Genomic DNA, 17,950 nt, shown 5'->3' with positions numbered 1-17,950 from the left:
GGGGTGCATGTAGTTTTTCAAATAAGTGTTATTGGGTTTTTTGGATAAATACCCAGGAGTGGAATTGCTGGGCTGTATGGTAGCTCTATTTTTAGTTTTTTGAGGAATCTCCACACTGTTCTCCGCAGTGGCTGCACTAATTTACATTCCCACGAACAGCGCATGAGGCGCACTTTTCTCCACATCCTCGCCAGTGCTTGTTATTTGCAGTCTTTTTGGTGATAGTCATCTGCCACATGTGAGGTGATGTCTCACTGTGGTTTTGATTGTACTTCCCTGATGATTAACCATGTTGAGCATCTTTTCATGTGCCTGTTGGCTATCTGTGTGTCTTCTTTGCAAAAATGTCTATTCAGGTCTTTGTTTTTTTGATACTGAGCTGTTTGAGCTGTTTGTATATTTTGGATATTAGCCCTATATTCATCTTATCATTTGCAGATATTTTCTCCCATTCAGTAGGTTGTCATTTTGTTTTGTTGATGGTTTCCTTTGCTGTGCGGAAGTTTTTAGGTTTAATTAGGCCTCCTTTGTTTCTTTCTGCTTTTGTTTGCTTTAGGAGACAGAAAATATTGCTACAATTTATGTCAGAGAGTGTTCTGTCTGTGTTTTCTTCTAGGAGTTTTAAGGTTTCCAGTCGTACGCTTAGGTGTTTAATCCATTTTGAGTTTATTTTTTTGTATGCCGTTAGAGAATGAATGTTCTAATTTCATTCTTCTACGTGTAGCTGTCCGGTTTTCCCAGCACCAGTTATTGAAGAGACTGTCTTTTCTGCATTGTATATTCTTGCCTCCTTTGTCATAGATTAATTGACCATAAGTGCGTGGGCTTATTTCTGGGCTCTCTGCTCTGTTCCATTGATCTATACATCTGTTTTGTGCTAATACCATGCTGTTTTGATTACCGTACGGTATAGTTTGAAGTCAGGGAGCGTGATTCCTCCAGCTCTGTTATTCTTTCTCAAGATTGTTTTGGCTATTTGGCGTCTTTTGTATTTCCATACAAAATTTAAAATTATTCTAGTTCTGTGAAAAATGCCCTTGGCATTTTGATATGTTTTTTCCTTTTAGTTTTTTAAATTGTGAAACCTGTGTGTATAGAAGAATGTTTAAAAACATGTAAAACTGTCACTATTTGCAGATGACATGATATTACAGATAGAAAACCCTAAAGACTCCACCAATAAAACTGTTAGAACTAATAAACTCAGTAAAATTGCAGGATACAAAATCAGTATACAAAAGTCTGTTGCCTGTCTATGTACTCATAATGAACAATCAGAAATTGAAATTAAGAAAACAATCTCAGGACTTCCCCAGTGGCACAGTGGTTAAGAATCCGCCTGCCAATGCAGGGAACATGGGTTCGAGCCCTGGTCTGGGAAGATCCCACATGCTGCGGAGCAACTAAGCCTGTGCGCCACAACTACTGAGCTTGTGCTCTAGAGCCCGTGAGCCACAGCTACTGAAGCCTGTGTGCTCTAGGGCCTGCGTGCTGTAACCACTGAAGCCTGCACGCCTACAGCCTGTGCTCTGCAACAAGAGAAGCCACTGCAATGAGAAGCCCGCGCACCGCAACAGAGAATAGTCCCCACTCACCGCAACTAGAGAAAGCCCACGCGCAGCAACAAAGAAGACCCAACGCAGCCAAAAAAAAAAAAAAAGAGAGAAAGAAAAAACAATCTCATTTACAGCTGTATCAAGAGGAATAAAATACCTAGGGATAAATTTAACCAAGGGGGTGAAAGACCTGTACACTGACAACTGTAAGACATTGATGACAGAAATTGAAGAAGACACAAATAAATAGATATTCTGTGCTCATGGATTGGAAGAATTAATATTGTTAAAATTTCCACACTACCCAAAGCAATCTTCAGATTGAGTGCAATCCCTATCAAAATTCCAATGGCTTTTTTCACAGAAATAGGGCAAACAGTCCTAAAATTTGTATGGAACCACAAAGACCCTGAAAAGTCAAAGCAATCCTGAAAAAGAACAGGAAGCATCACGCTTCCTGATTTCCAACTACTATACAAAGCTATAGTAATCAAAACAACATGGTGTTGGCAGAAATACAGTCACATAGATCATTGGAACAGAACATAATGCCCAGAAATAAATCCACACACTTATGGTCAATTAATTTTATGACAGAGGAGCCAGGAATACACAGTGGAGAAAGACAGCCTCTTCAATAAATGGTGTTGCGAGAACTGGACCCCTGTCTTACACCATTCACAAAAACTAACTCAAAATGGAGTAAAGATTTGAACGTAAGACCTGAAACCATAAAACTCCTAGAAGAAAACATAGGTGGTAAGCTCCCTGACATAGGTCTGGTAAGCTTCCTGACATAGGTCTTAGGGATGATTTTTTGAATCTGACACCAAAAGCAAAAATAAACAAGTGGGATTACATCCAACTAAAAACTTCTGCACAGCAAACGGTCAACAAAATGAAAAGGCAACCTACTGAATGGGAGAATATAGTTGCAAATCATATATCTAATAAAGGGTTAATATCCAAAATATATAGAGAGCTCAATGGCAAAAAATCTGATTAGAAAAATGAGCAGAATATCTGACATTTTCCCAAAAAAGACATAGAAATGGCCAACAGGTACGTGAAAAGATGCTTAACATCACTAATCATCAGGGAAATGCAGATTAAAACCACAATGAGGTATCACCTCACACTGGTCAGAATGGCCGTCATCAAAAAGTCTACAAATACCAAATGCTAGTGAGGGTGTGGAGAAAAGGGAACTCTCGTGCACTGTTGATGGGAATGTAAATTCGTGTAGCCACTGTGGAAAATAGTGTGGAGGTTCCTCAAAAAATTAAAAATAGAACTACCATACAATCCAGCAATTCCACCCCTGGGTATTTATCCGAAGAAAACGAAAACACTAATTTGAGAAGATGTATGCACCCCCATGTTCATTGCAGCATTATTTGTAATAGCCAAGACATGGAAGCAACCTAAGTGCCTATTGAGAGATGAATGGATATAGAATATCTAATACACACACACACACACACACACACACACACACACACACACACACACACACACTGGAATATTACTCGGCCATAAAAAAGAAGAAAATCTTGCCATTTGTGACAACATGGATGGACCTAGAGGGCATTATGCTAAGTGAGATAAGTCAGACAGAATAAGACAAATACTGTATGATCTCACTTATATGAAATTGTAAACAACAACAGCAAACAAACAAGCTCATAGATACAGAGAACAGATTGGTGGTTGCTAAAGCCAGGGCTGGGGGCTCAGAGAAATGGGTGAAGGGGATCAAAAGCTACAAATTTTAAGTTATAAAAGAAGTAAGTCCTGGTGGAGTAATGCACAGCATGATGGCTACAGTTAAAAACACTGTATCCTACATATGGAAGTTGCTGAGAGAGAAGATATTAAAAGTTCCTATCACAAGGTACAACGTTTTCTAAGTAGGTGTGGTGACTGATGTTGACTCGGCTTGCAGTGACGGTTTTGTAACATGTACAAATAGCCAACTGCTACGTTGTGCACCTGAAACTGCTGCAACGTGTGTCAGTTATGCCTCAACTTGAAAGCCCTGAAATGTGTGAAGTTCGTATAATAATAATAGTAACAGAAGTTCCCGCATATTGACCACCTAGGGTTAGAAATGGAGCGTTATCAGCATTTTAGATCCGCCCTGCCCTAAGTTAATCCTTCTCCTGACTTGGATGTCACTTGTTCCCTTGCTTTGCTGTTTTGCTTCATTCTCTGTATATTGGTATGTACCCTAATCGGTGTGCTCTTGGTTTCGGAAAGCAGCTGTGAGGCATAGACATGGCCAGGGAAGGTTGGGTCAGTGTTTTCACTGTCAGGTAAAGGATCCTGGGAAACTGCTGAACAGAGACTGGCTTCAGCTTCTCAGAGGACAGGAGCCTGGTCCAAGGAATTAGGTTGACAAAGTCCATCGTTAGTCCTGGGAAGCCGAGCTCTCTAGAAATGTGTGAAGTGGACCCAAAACTGACACTGGGGAGAAGTACCGTCCAAGAATGTGGACTGCCCTTTAGTTTCTGCTTCTGAGACCCCAGTGGCCTGACTTGGGTGTCAGGAGCAGGTCAGAGCAGAATTCTCTCGTGGGGTCAGTGAGCGCAGTCGACAGTCCAGGCTGAACCTGGGCTGGAGGGCAGCGTCACGCAGGGGGTCGTTGGGCCTGGCTCCTTTGGGTCTGTCGGGGTGGAGAGCTCCTCTCCGCCCCACTCGCCCACCCTGTCTGACCCGACTGTGCGCCCGTGCGCTCCCCGCTCCGTCCTGTTGGGCCTTTTTGCCTTTCCCCTGTTGCCGTCTTTCTCGGACGCTCGGATTTGCTGGACTACATGCCGGGTGGCTTTGAGAAATGATGCCCGAGGGAACCGTGTTCGAGGGATTGTGTGTTGAGTGATGTAAGTACAAGTTCGGGTGCTTCCATCCTGCAAGCTTGTGAACTGTTTTGGAGAGCTTTCCTTGGGGATCGTGGATTTGGAGTATCATTTGGTCATGTCATTTCCTCCTTGCTACTTCAAGTGGTTTTGGCATCTAAGATACAAGCTACTGTAGCCAGCCTGGGACTCTGACCCCAACCCCACCTTCTATGGTCTGGCCTCACGTCGCTCTTCCAGGTGAGCCTTGGCCCCTTGCTCCGACTCCTGTGCTGCATCCGCCTTCGTGGCCCACAGCGCGATGCCCTTGAGTGTCAGTGTCACATCTGGGTGTGTGGTGGGGTGTCGTGGCGGACACTTGGAGCTTGTGGGTCCCCTTCTAGGATTCAAATTTAAAAAATTAGGGTGATAATCCTCCCAAACCAAACAGCGGTGTGCGGTCCTGTTCTCAGTCCCCCGCCACCCTCCAGCCCCTGCTGGTTCCTCACTCTGGTCCTGTTTCAGGAAATCACCACCTCAGAGGTGGAGCAGTGAGTGACCCTGCACTTGGTCACACAGCTAGAGCGCCCATGAGCCTTAGTGCCCCTGCCTGGCGTTGTGTGCTTAATCATTCACTGTCCTGTGTCACTGAGGAACAGATTTTCCAGGGAGAGGCTGGCCTGTGCCTGTGGCCTGCCCATGAGTGTGACGTCAGTGGTTGGTCCACAGATATTGGTGGTCCAGCCACATGTGGCGGATATGCTTGTAAAAGGCCCAGAGATGACTGTTGATGTTAACTTACTTTTGGATAGGTAGAGAACTTTTTTTTTTTAATTTATTTATTTTTGCTGTGTTGGGTTTCAGTTTCTGTGCGAGGGCTTTCTCTAGTTGTGGCAAGCGGGGGCCACTCTTCATCGCAGTGCGCGGGCCTCTCACTATCGCGGCCTCTCCCGTTGCACAGCACAGGCTCCAGACGCATAGGCTCAGTAGTTGTGGCTCACAGGCCTAGTTGCTCCGCGGCATGTGGGATCCTCCCAGACCAGGGCCCGAACCCGCGTCCCCTGCATTAGCAGGCAGACCCTCAACCACTGTGCCACCAGGGAAGCCCCGGTAGAGAACTTTTAAAATTCCGTTATTTAAAAAAATGTGGACGTAGTACCAGGTCTTCTTTTCTGCTACATGTAATTTTGATGAGGTGTGTGGAGTGTGGTCAGAACAGTGGCTTTAGGTTTTAGGTTATGTGCTGTGAGCAGGTCCACAGGTGAGGAGGGTGCTTGTAATAGTAAAAAAGCCTGTGTCTCTTGGGTCTGTTTTTGACCAGGTTTTCTTCTTTCAGAAGTGTTTTAGGTTTTATGTTTTAAAAAATTTGCGGCATTTTTAAAGACAAATTTCATTAAGGTATGTATTCTTTAATAACATAACTTTTCCCCTTCATTGTTTCTGTTTTATTGTCTTCTCAGATAAGGCTCAATATTCTTTATTTTTCAGGGAGGAAGAGTCTCTGGTAGAACAGTTTGTGTTTGAAGCCTTGGTTACATACGTGGAAAGCCTGGCCTTAGCACATGCAGATGAGAGGTCCTTGGGTAGGTCCCATTCGGGCTCTCTGTGTGTGCGCAGCGAGTCTGTCCATGCGGGGGCCTGGGTCACCCCCTCGTAAGGTGCTGTCTTCTCCTCACATCCCCGTTTAGGGTGATAAGTGAAGGGGAGGTGGGGCCCTCTGCTGCCTCAAACCCGCTTGTTACAAGAGGCTTCAGTGCCTCCTCTACGACTCGCCGTGTCCCCTGGCATCCACTCAGCTTGACCCCTGGTTGGTCAGGGATCCTGGCCAGGGCAGGTGGGGCAGCCCTGCTGTGAAGCTCCAGTGAAAGTGCACGGCTGACACGAGCTAAAGAAAGCTGGCCCTTGTCTCTGAATTCACTAATGACAGCTAGAAGGTAGAAAGTAGGTTTCCTTACAGAATTGCAATAAGACTATTTTGACAGTAACTAAGACGCCATTTTAAAATACTAAGTCAGAAATATGCTGAAGTGGCAAAGAGAGTAATAAATGATCGTCTTTGCAGTTAACTTCTGTCCAGAAGCTGTCGGGACTACCCAGGAGTTCTGGGGCTGGAAAACTTCCTGGCATCTCCCCGCTCAGTCTGCAGGGCCTCTGGCCCGGGGCGCGTGGACCCTGATGTAGCTCTCGCAGCGGGTGCCGTGGAGACCCCCTCTCACTTGCCAAATGGTGGTGTCTCTCATTTTTTGACAGATTGAAGCTCTGTTGTCCTCCATGGTGATAGCCCTACTCATGAGCAAGAACACTTACAATTCAGTCCTGCCGTCAGCCGTCATTAGCTTAAAGTTGCCTTATCTTGACATCATATATAGGGGGATTTTCTCAACAAGTGAAACTTTACTCTTTTAAAATTACTGCCATAGTTAAAAGGCGTAGATGAAATTTTACTCTTTAAAAAATCACTGCCATAGTTAAAAAGTGTAGAAAGAAAACTTCCTTGGTAGCAGAGGTCAAAATAGGCTGTGTGAGGCCCCTTTCCTGAATAACCCTAGATGCCTGTAGATGGTTTTACTATTTTATTTCTCTTCTTCTCCTGCAGTGGCTGTATTATTAACTGTAATATAGTTTAACCTACATGAGAAAAGTGCGGGTCAAGGAACTGACCCCTTGAAATAATAGCCTTCAGTGGGGTGCACGGGCTCTGGCCTGCTCTGTGGGTTTTGTAACACCTGCAGAGCTCTTCCATCTCAGACCTGTACGCAAGGCTGTGCCTTGCTGTCCTGCGATCTTAAGCATGGGTTTTGTATTTGCATGTGCAGTGCTGTATTTTGAGGGATGAAAAATACTCTTTTGTAAAATCACCTTTTTAATTTCAAAACTAGGCCAATAAGCCTGTAGTACTACTTTGTTAATGATGATCAGCTGTAGATCTCCTTCAGCAATCTCTGTTTGTGTTGAGAGCAGGTACAGTTCAGCAATGCTGCGATGCTATCGATCACCTGGGGCGCATCGTCGAGAAGAAGCACGTTTCTTTAAACAAAGCAAAAAAGCGACGCTGTCCCCGGTAGGTGACGTTGCTTCCTTTCTCCTTTTCTTTCCCCCGAACGTAAAACTAATTCTCAGTTAACACAGGAGAATCTAGGAGGAATTTGTGGAAGTATAAAGAGTCAGTTTTCCAAAGTAACTTAAAAGCTTTATGTTTGAAAGTGCTTTGTTGAAGGTGTCATCTTGGTTGGGATAGTGGTTACAATTTGAAAATCAGTTTTGTAACTGAGACATTTGTCTGCACTAATTTTGAATACGAATTTGGTGTGGAATTATTTGCTTGGAATATGCATGAGCTGTTTGTTATGGAGTAGATTTGAAATGTAAGAACTAAAATATTGAAATAGTAGGATTTTGACAGAATGAGGTTACAGATTATGAAATAAAGCCACTCAAAACCAAGGCTGGCTTATTGCCCAGTGGTTTCCAGTCTTTGCTCCCATTTCCATCCCGGCAAGGTCTCTTTCTCAGACGGGGTGCGGGTGTGCCATGCCTCTTCCCCCAGGTCCGTGCAGGGGTCTGGGGGCTCTGGTGTCTGCTGGCGCCCACCACTCTGCAGAAGCATAGCCTGTAGACTGGACATTAATCCTCCCTCTGTGGTTTTAAAATTGATTCTTCCAGATTCTGCCGCGAGTATGACATCTCTCCAGGTCATTCATGCTCACACTTGAGCAGTAGAATTACCTTGGGGTCTGGTTACATACAGTACAGGTCGCTGGGCCTTGCTCTGGAATTGGCTTCAGTAGGTTTAGGGTGGGGCTGAGAATTTGCCTTTCTGCCAAGCTAATACTGATGTAGCTGGTCCAGGGACCACAGTTTGAGAAGCACTACTTCAGAACCTAAACCCCCTTTCAGTTTACAGTGCATTGAAAAGGGAGCATGCAAAGACTTGGTGCTGATCTTTTAAGAAATGCTTTTTAATTTTCCCTCAATTAAAGAAATAAAAGGTAAGCAGCATTTAGGACCTATTTCACCTGGGAGGGTTTGATTGTATTCTAATGATAATACACTAAAAATAAATTGAATGCCTTTAAATATGGTTTCTACGTGTATCAGGGTAGCAAAATTGAATTTATGGTTTTTAGACTCTGGGGTCGGCTAAATGCTGAATGTTGGAGTGTGAATATTAAATACAGCTTGTTCTCCACGCAGGGGCTTTCCACCTACGGCACCCTTGTGTTTATCAGACGTGGTCCAGTGGCTTTTCTCCAATTGTGGGAGGCCCCAGACAGAATGTCGACACAAGTCCATAGAACTCTTTTATAAGTTTGTTCCTTTGTTGCCAGGTATGATGGTCTTTATGCCCTGTAAATGACTTTTGCTAGTAGTTTAGAGATGCACTTATATAAAACATGATATTTCCATTATTTAGATAAATGTAATATGTTCTAATAAATATAAAAAATAAGTACGTTCTAATACATACAAAGAATAAGTACAAAAAATAATCATTACAGATCATTTGTAAGACAGGTGATAAATTATGGCTGTACATTTCTCAAAGATTTATAGAAGGAAAGAAAAAAATGCTGTTTTGATGTTAGACGATACAGAAGAGGTGAACTTAGAATTTCCTAGTACCTTTTATTCTGCATCTTTGCTTTTCTGTCCCACTTCAAAGAAAGAAGGAAGGATTGGATGACCATAGTAGTTAACACGATATTCAATTAAAGTTTAGAAATCTTATTAATAGTTAATGAAGCGGGACTTCCCTGGTGGTGCAGTGGTTAAGAATCTGCCTGCCAGTGCAGGGGACACGGGTTCGAGCCCTGGTCCGGGAACATCCCGCATGCTGCGGAGCAACTGAGCCCGTGCGCCACGACTACTGAGCCTGTGCTCTAGAGCTCGCAAGTCACAACTACTGAGCCCGTGTGCCGCAACTACTGAGCTTGTGCTCTAGAGCCTGCGAGCCACAACTACTGAGCCTGCGTGCTGCAACTACTGAAGCCTTCATGCCTAGAGCCTGTGCTCCTCAACAAGAGAAGCCACCGCAATGAGAAGCCCACGCACCGCAAGGAAGAGTAGCCCCCGCTCGCCACAACTAGAGCAAGCCACGTGCAGCAGCAGACTCAATGCCGCCAAGTATAAATTTAAAAAAACCAGTTATATATATTAAAAAAATAGTTAATGAAGTAATGCAGTTGTTCTTTTTGGCCTGTAATTAATAAGGAATTGCCAGACTCCTAAGTCTGAATGATCTCAGATCATTTGGTATTAAAGGAAAGCCATGGACCTATGCTTTTCAGTCGTTACTGTACTAAACCATTAAACTGTACTTAAGAGACTTGAGATAATTTCTAAATTTCTCAGGAATAAATGTATTGGTAGCTCAGGTGTGGGGTTCGGTAGCTCAGGCGTGGGGAAGCTGTGCCCCAGGACAGACTCAGGCCCTGGCTCCCCTTCATGTGCACCGGGCACTAGTCCAGAACCAGGGCATGTGCATCTGGGTGAGGAGGTGCCAGCACACAACGGACCGTGAACTGGTTCTCTTGAGCAAGGGGCTTGGAGGGCCTCTGTGGGGCTGCTTCAGGGGCAACAGGTGGAAATGACTGCATGTCATTCTGAGACTTAGAAGGGTGCTGCGTGTGTTATGCTCGAATATGATGTATACTGTGGAACGCGTTATGTTAAATACTATATATTCTGCGTACTGTATGTTGTGATTGTATTCATACTATGCATTACGTATACCATATAAATACAGAGTATGTAATTACTAGACTATAATTTTATGTATATGGTAGAAATGTATATTTGTATTTTTTAATTTACAGAATTGTTTTAAAAACATTATTGGTATTTTATATACGCTTACTGCTTTTAGTTAACAAGTTTGCTTTACATGTTGTCATTCTCACAACGAAGTCAGTGAAGAGTGGATGGGATGAGGGCAGGGCATCTTCTCCTTATTTTTAGAGGAAACTAAGGCCCAGACTCTGTTGAGGTAGCCCTGCTGGTTGCAGGCCCCGCGGTTCCAGCGGCGTCATCTTGGCTGATCGCAGACGTTTCCGCTGCTCTGCTTCGTAGCTGCCCGCTACATGCTTCCCTGGAAGTAATAGCGCTCTGCCTCTCAGGATGGTCTTCGTCAGTAAGCACAGGTTGCTGAGTACTGGTGAGCCTTGCCCTGCTTCCACCGTGTCTCACCTCTTCTGTGTCTTCCAGTGGGGTGTCTGCCCTCTTCTTTGTCTTTGCCCCTGTGATTTTCAAGGTCCCGTTTCCTGCAGTAGTACCGTGTGCGTGGTCGGGCCGGGTATGTGGACACCCAGACCCATGGGACGTAATGACAGGTGCAGGTGTGTCCCCGCTGCGTGTCGGGGCCTTCTGATGCTGACACGGGGGAGTGGGGGCGGGTTGGGTGGAGAGGCAGAGAGACAGAGACCACCTCACAGTGGGGAGTGCGCCCCCCCCCAATCCGCGACTTGTCTTGCTTCCCTCTAGACCTGTCTTCCCAGGTCCTTCCTTTCTGCACGTCCTCTTCTGCCGCTCTTAGCTAGCACTCGATGTAGAATTTAAATATAATAGTATTCTTCACTCATGGTTACAGTTTTATTGATTTCTTCTTAGTGAAAATAATGGAATGTTTAATATTTCTTCCTGAAACAACTCCTGAAAACGTGGTACTAATCTTTTACTTATATAGCTTGTGAGAGGTATTTTTGACCCAGTAAAAAAAAATTTCTTCTTTTTTTTAAAAATAAATTCATTCATTTATTTATTTTTGGCTACATTGGGTCTTTGTTGCTGCACGCGGGCTTTCTCTAGTTGTGGAGAGCGGGGGCTACTCTTTGTTGTGGTGCGTGGGCTTCTCATTGCGGTGGCTTCTCCTGTTGTGGAGCACGGGCTCTAGGCGCGCGGGCTTCAGTAGTTGTGGCTCAGGGGCTCTAGAGCGCAGGCTCAGTAGTTGTGGTGCACGGGCTCCAGAACGCAGGCTCAGTAGTTGTGGCTCATGGGCTTAGTTGCTCCACGGCACGTGGGATCTTCCCGGACCAGGGCTCGAACGCGCATCCCCTGCATCGGCAGGTGGATTCTTAACCACTGCGCCACCAGGGAAGCCCCCAGTTCTTCTTTTGCATCAGAATTACATTACTGTTTTGGATTCTTCTGTAACTTCATTAGGGTCAGAATGACTTGACCTTTTCACAGCCACTGATTTCAGAGCATACAAAATACACTTTAATGTTTTTTTCTTTAATTTAGAAAATGATGAATACCTAAAAGAAAAATATCTTTTCAAAAGCAGATCGTTTGACTGTTTTATTTAATAAGCACGGCACTTACCATGTGGTAGATGCTATTCTAAGCGCCTTTTCAGATATTAACTGCTTCAGTTCACTTCACCTTGGTGACAGCCTCAGAGGTAGATACTGTGTGCGTCTCACCGTGGACGAGGAAGCAGCCTGGCGAGGCCTGGTCCCCGCGGCCGCCAGCGGCACAGGCAGAGGGGCTGGAGTGTCTGACTGCTCTGTGTTTACTCCTTAAAAAAAGCAATAATGACTTTCAAGAAAAAAGGCAAGAGAAAGAGTATGAAGTTTATAGGTATTCAGATGGTATCCGACTATGTTAATAATGTTTAAAGAAACTGAAGAGAATGGCTTTGGGTGGAAATAACTTTCTTGACAGTAAGTACAGTGAGCAAGTTGTGAGTGCTGTGGTTAAAATAAGACTATCCTGGGTCATTTTGGAATTTCAGTGCACTGGTAGGTCGTTCATGTGGGACATTTATGGAAAACTGTATTTGAAATATTGTGATATTGCCTATCTTGTTCTGGTCTGATTACATTTTTAACATACCAGACTTTTAATTTTTGTTTCTCATTATTGGGAGATGCTGTTTTTAATTAGGTACAGTGATGTAGATCAAGTGATTTTAACTACATGAAAGTGACTTATATGTGTGTTTTAATCTTATTTCTCTTTTAAGGCAACAAATCCCCTTCCCTGTGGCTGAGAGACCTGATCCAGAAGGAAGGCATTTCCTTCCTCATAAACGCATTTGAGGGCGGAGGAGCCTGCGATCCACCAGCCGGCATCCTCACCCAGCCCACCCTCCTCCAGCTGCGCGGGCCGTTCAGCCTGCGTGCCACACTGCAGTGGATGGACACGCTGCTGGCTGCACTGGAGTGCTACAACACCTTCCTGGGCGCAGGGACCCTTGGTGCCGCCCAGCTCCTGGGTGGGTAGAGCCTCCCTGGGTCAGCACCGTCCGGCTCTGCCTAGAACCATGCCGGGGCCAAGATGGGTGGGGTTTTGGTTGGACAGGATCACAGGGTGTCATTTCTTCCCCTCTGCCTGTGTCTCCGAGCTCACAGTGAGGGTGGGGGGGCTCCCCGCCCGGAGTCTGTGCTGCTTTCTTGCCCTGTGCACAGGTTCTCAGTGACCTTTGTGTAAAGTAACCTTCTGAGGTTTTCCTGAGGCCCTCTGATCTTGTGCCATGTCTCTGTGGAGTGGGTCTTTAGTTTTCTCGCATCTTTCTGTCCCTGGAGCTTCTCTGTTGTAGTGTGGTAGTGACGGTGTTGTTTGCAAAGGACGTCAGGCGGGTGGGATGTGAGTGCTGGGCAGGCTGTGTCCCCCTGGGGACCCTGGTGGCCCACGAGGGCAGGCGCTGGCTCTGGGAATGGTGTCCCCCGGGAAGCAGCACCTGGAGCCGGCTGTCGCCTGACAGGTGTGCTCTCTGCTTCAGGGTTCTCGGAGTCTAACCCTCAGAATGGGCTGTGCTCTTTGCATGACTGTTTGTGGGGGGGTCTCCGTTCCAGCCGGGGCGGCGTCTGAGCAGAGGGCCTGCTCTTCTCTCCGCAGGCCTGTCAGAGGTGACGGGGTTGGGAGGAGTCAGACGGCCCCTGGCCTGTTGGGTTCAGGGTCTCTGGTGTTTGAGAATGCAGTTCTAAACACATTTTCTCCCAGTTTTTAAAATACATAATGACCTGTCAGTTGACAGTTTGATTGCCTTCCTTAAATCGAAGGAGAACAAAGACCTGGAAGCCATCACCCTAGAGGACCTAACCAGCCTCCACCTTTGTTCACTCCCTTGGCTTGTGCACCATTGTTGTCACGTGTCCCCTGCCTTTACCCCAGAACGGTGAGCTGTGCTCGGATTGCGGAGTGGAGAACAGCATGTCCGTCCTTCCTGTGGCAGAGCGTGTCTCACACTCGCGAGTTTTGGGAGAAACCCGTTGGGGAGTTGATCTGAAATTGATCCCATAAAACGTCAGTCACAGCCTCCTGCTTAAAGGCCACTGCTGTGGCGTGTCTCTCCGTTGCCCTCTGAAGGCCATTTAGGTTGCTTCTATTTTTTTATTATTAAAAACAATGCTAAAATTAACATCTTCAAAGCACATCTTTGCAATTCTGCCATTATTTCCCAAGGGTACAATTTCAGTGCTGGATCAAAGCATGTGAGCTTTTAAACCTTTGATAGAAATTGGTGTGCACGTGTTTTTAAGCTTTTAGTACGATTTGGCAAATAGCCCTTCAGAAAGATCATGTTAATTTATGGTCCCATGGTAGTTTTTGAGAGCCAAGACCTAACCTTCCGTAGGTGTGTTCTTACCATACGAGTCTGCAGTTGAGTTCTGTTCAGGTGGTGTTTTGAAATGAGAAGAAATAAGTGCTGTTTTATTCGGCTTTCATTAAAACTTTTACAATTTTGACTGAAAGTATATCACACCTATACTTAAAGACGGAACTTTACATTAATCTTAGTGGGTTTAGAAGGAAGTGTATGTTAACATTTTAATACAATTTTTTCTAGGCGCTGAAACACAGTCTTCACTTTGGAAAGCAGTGGCTTTCTTCTTAGAAAGCATTGCTCTGCATGATATCACGGCGGCAGAAAGGTGCTTTGGTGCTGGGGCCGCAGGTGACAGACCCAGCCCACAGGAGGGAGAAAGATACAATTACAGCAAATGCACGGTGGTGGTCCGGGTCCTGGAGTTCTCCACAACGCTGCTTGGCACCTCCCCAGACAGCTGGAAGGTAGGCCCGCCCGCTGCCCTGATCAAGGGGCCTGTGCTTGGCTACCCACCGGTGGTTCTGGCCTTCTTAGAACTTCCCTTGCTATAGGAGTTGTCTCTTCTGGAAAATAATGATAAAACTGCACGTGCTTCAGATTCTCACTGTGCAAATGAGACACAGTTTTCCTAGATGTTTATTGGCTACTGTGTGTTATGCTGTGATCAAGCATCTGCCTGACGAAATGCGCATCAGCCAGCATCTGTAAATGTGTCTGTGAGGCTGAGACCCGCATCCCGTCAGTGCCTGCTCAGCGCCTACTATGCGCCAGGCCCTGCCTCTGCCAGGGCTGGAAGCCCACGGCGCCACCCTGTGAAGGTTTCTCTGGGGCACCTCCGGGCCCTCCTATCCACGTGTGGTCCACGGTTGCTCTTCCACCGTGACGGCAGTCAGGTCCACGTGGCGGAGACCTAGGGACCGCAGAGCCTGAACTGTGAGCTGTCTGAGCCCCACCCCATCCTTCCCACTTGCTGGGCCGTCCACTGTGGTGAAAGTCCCGACGCTGACCGATGGGTGTGTCTGTGCAGCTCCTTGGGAAGGATTCGTGCAGCGCAGACCTTACGAAGCTCCTGGTGAGAACGCTGTGTGCGCCCTCGAGCGTGGGCTTCAACGTCGGGGACTTCCCGGTGATGGACCACCTCCCCAGTGTGTGTGTGGGCCTTCTGAAGGCCCTGAAGACGTCCCCGCACTGCGCTGCGCTGGAGGCGTGCCTCAGGGAGGAGGTCACGACACGGAGGTGGGGCTTCCAGGGCAGCCTCGGGGCGGGGTGGGGGTGAGGCCGGGGCACAGAGGCCCCTCCACGGCTTAGCCCTTAGGGCAGCAGACGGCCTGCGGGTGGCACCGAGTGGTCCCTGCGGCATTGGCATGCACCCTAGTTTGCTCAACCTGGGTTTGCTGTCCAGGACCTCGCAGTGGACTGGGGCACCGGGAAGCTAGTAAATACATTGCAGCAGGACGCACACGGTCTTCAGTGTCCTGTAGCATCATGAGACCGGCACTCACCTGGTTTCCTTTTGTTTTCCCTGCACGGCCAGCATTGAGGAGCTCTGTGCTGTTGACCTTTATGGCCTGGACGCTCACGCTAGTAGGGCCGAGCTGGCGTCTGTCGTGTCGGCCTGTAAGCAGCTTCACAGGGCTGGCTTCCTGCATGTTATAGCACCATCGCAGGTAACTGTGCCGGTTTGTTTTACATTTCCCTTAGCTCATTATGCCAGTTTGTCGATTTATTTGTAGCCTTTTAAAAATATCCCTTAATGTACAGAGCATGCTGAGATAGAAATTAGAGAAATACTTGCTCCACACGTGGCAGTGTGGCCTAGAGTGTAAATATGACAGTAAGTGTAAAAGTTTATTAATGTACAATGAAAATAAAGGCCACTTGAATATTTCCAGCACCTTCTGAAGACCTTTAGGCACTAGCTCCTCTTGTGCCTGTGTGGCCAGGAGTCAGAGGCGCGTGAAAGTGTCCCTGGCAGTTGGGAGGCAGTGGTCAGTGTTGGTGAGCGTGGATTTGTATTAATGAAAGCTGTGAGATTGTGGTTTTCTATGTCGTACCTCACTGTTGGGTATTTCAGTGTTGCTCTATTCTAGTCTGCAGATCAGCCGCATTCTCTCGGCACAAAGCTTCTCTCCCTGGTTTATAAAAGCATAGCACCTGGAGTCGAAGGGCAGTGCCTGCCCTCACTGGACCCCAGCTGCAAGCGGCTCGCCAATGGACTTCTGGAGTTGGCCTTTGCTTGTGGAGGACTGGTAGGAAAAACAGCTGTGTGCACGTGTGCTGTCCCAGTGATGTCAGGCATCACTCACATGCAGCGTCTCTGAAAACGGGAATTTAGCTGGATAACTTCTTAGCTGCAAAAGGACTTTAACTGATTTATCAGAGATGACTTTCTAAAAGTTTTTTTTTATTTTTAATATAAAAGGAGTAGAATGACCTTCTTAAGCTGAAGTTTTGTCTATCCCAGTTTATTTCCAAAAGGCCTTCAGGCAGAGAGCAATTTGTGACTGCAAAGCCGACCTGTGTTGACACAGTGGCCTCTGCTTCCCCCATCCTGGGCAACTCTTCAGAGGCTGATGTGGGAGAGGCCCTGGAGGAGCATTCCAGACGCCCCTCAAAGTGCTCAGGGCCTTCTGAGCTGTGCAGGGCTGGCCTCACAGTCTCTCTAGCTGTGGTTCCCCAGTGCACCCACCTCCCCTTCTCGTGCCCCTTTGTCCACTGAGTGCAAACAGTCCTCAGCCTTCCTAGACTCTCCCCTCAAAGCCACGGCCACGAGATTTTGTGGAACACTGGGAGACACATGAGTCAGGGAGAGAGTTCTCGCCCAAAGTAAGACCTGGAAAGTGGAGCCATGTTGAACGTCTACAGTTAGACCAACCCAGACCTCCCAGGACCAGGCCCCTGCTGACTCTGTGTTCTCTGCTGTCGGAGTTCACAGCCGCCCAGGGAGTCGTGTGCCACAGCCCTTCTCTTTCCTCTTTGCAGTGTGAGCACCTGGTGGGTCTTCTCCTGGACACGGCGGTGGTGTCCATGCCATCCTCAGGAGGGTCCCAGAGGAACATCATCAGCTTCTCTCACGGACAGTATTTCTACAGCTTGTTCTCAGAAACAATCAACACTGAACTGTTGAAAAATCTAGATGTTGCTGTATTGGAGCTCATGAAATCGTCTGTGGATAATCCCAAAATGGTAATGGATTTTTCCTTTTAATACAGTATATTTTCTTTAGTAATGCTTATAAAAGGGTTGCTGTATGCCTGAAATAATACATCAGTAAAACAAAGTGAGGGACTTCCCTGCTGGTCCAGTGGTTAAGACTTCGCATTCAAATGCAGGGGGGTACGGGTTCCATCCCTGGAAAGGCCGGCCTGCCTTTTCATCCCCACCGGCCGCGGCTGGTCCTGATGTGCCGCAATCCTCCCTGTTCATGGCTTCCATGGTCTCGAGGCTGAGCCCTCATTTCCCACGTGTTCCTGCTGTAGTCCCTTTGCCCCCTCAGATTGAACCTGTGCAGATCAATATATTTTTTTAACAAATTTATTTATTTATTTATGGCTGTGTTGGGTCTTCATTGCTGCGTGCAGGCTTTCTCTAGTTGTGGCGAGCGGGGGCTACTCCTCGTAGTGGTACGCGGGCTTCTCATTGTGGTGGCCTCTCTTGTTGCGGAGCACAGGCTCTAGGCGCACGGGCTTCAGTAGTTGTGGTGCGTGGGCTCCAGTAGTTGTGGTGCGCGGGGCTCTAGAGCACAGGCTGAGTAGTTGTCGCGCATGGGCTTAGTTGTTCCGCGAGTAGTTGTGGCGCATGGGCTTAGTTGTTCCGCGGTGTGTGGGATCTTCCTGGACTAGGGCTCGAACCTGTGTCCCCTGCATTGGCTGGCGGATTCTTAACCACTGCGCCAAGGAATTCCAGATCAGTATTTAATGTATAGTTGACTTGTTTGCTAAACACAAAATTTTGAAATTTAACTTGGTTGGTAGACAATCAAAAATTAACTGTTGGAAGGATCCTTCTAA

General features: G+C 46.8%; 1 protein-coding gene across 4 annotated transcripts in view; it reads left to right on the top strand.

Annotated features, from left to right (window-relative positions):
- Positions 1 to 17,950, top strand: part of PRKDC (protein kinase, DNA-activated, catalytic subunit) — a 149,612-nt gene that overhangs the window by 49,169 nt on the left and 82,493 nt on the right. For all 4 annotated transcript variants that reach the window (XM_024742667.1, XM_024742668.1, XM_024742666.1 and 1 more), the window contains exons 28-36: positions 5,879 to 5,973; positions 7,352 to 7,451; positions 8,585 to 8,718; positions 12,354 to 12,605; positions 14,181 to 14,404; positions 14,968 to 15,176; positions 15,475 to 15,607; positions 16,031 to 16,189; positions 16,923 to 17,126. In XM_024742667.1, the coding sequence (XP_024598435.1) occupies positions 5,879 to 5,973; positions 7,352 to 7,451; positions 8,585 to 8,718; positions 12,354 to 12,605; positions 14,181 to 14,404; positions 14,968 to 15,176; positions 15,475 to 15,607; positions 16,031 to 16,189; positions 16,923 to 17,126 (1,510 nt within the window). The remainder of the gene's footprint in view (positions 1 to 5,878; positions 5,974 to 7,351; positions 7,452 to 8,584; positions 8,719 to 12,353; positions 12,606 to 14,180; positions 14,405 to 14,967; positions 15,177 to 15,474; positions 15,608 to 16,030; positions 16,190 to 16,922; positions 17,127 to 17,950) is intronic.

This window comes from Neophocaena asiaeorientalis, unplaced genomic scaffold (assembly GCF_003031525.2).
Source record: "Neophocaena asiaeorientalis asiaeorientalis breed wild unplaced genomic scaffold, Neophocaena_asiaeorientalis_V1.1 scaffold226, whole genome shotgun sequence".
NCBI classification, from domain to species: domain Eukaryota; kingdom Metazoa; phylum Chordata; class Mammalia; order Artiodactyla; family Phocoenidae; genus Neophocaena; species Neophocaena asiaeorientalis.
The sequence above is the reverse complement of the archived record's forward strand: the minus strand, read 5'-3'. Positions and strand labels throughout refer to the sequence as shown.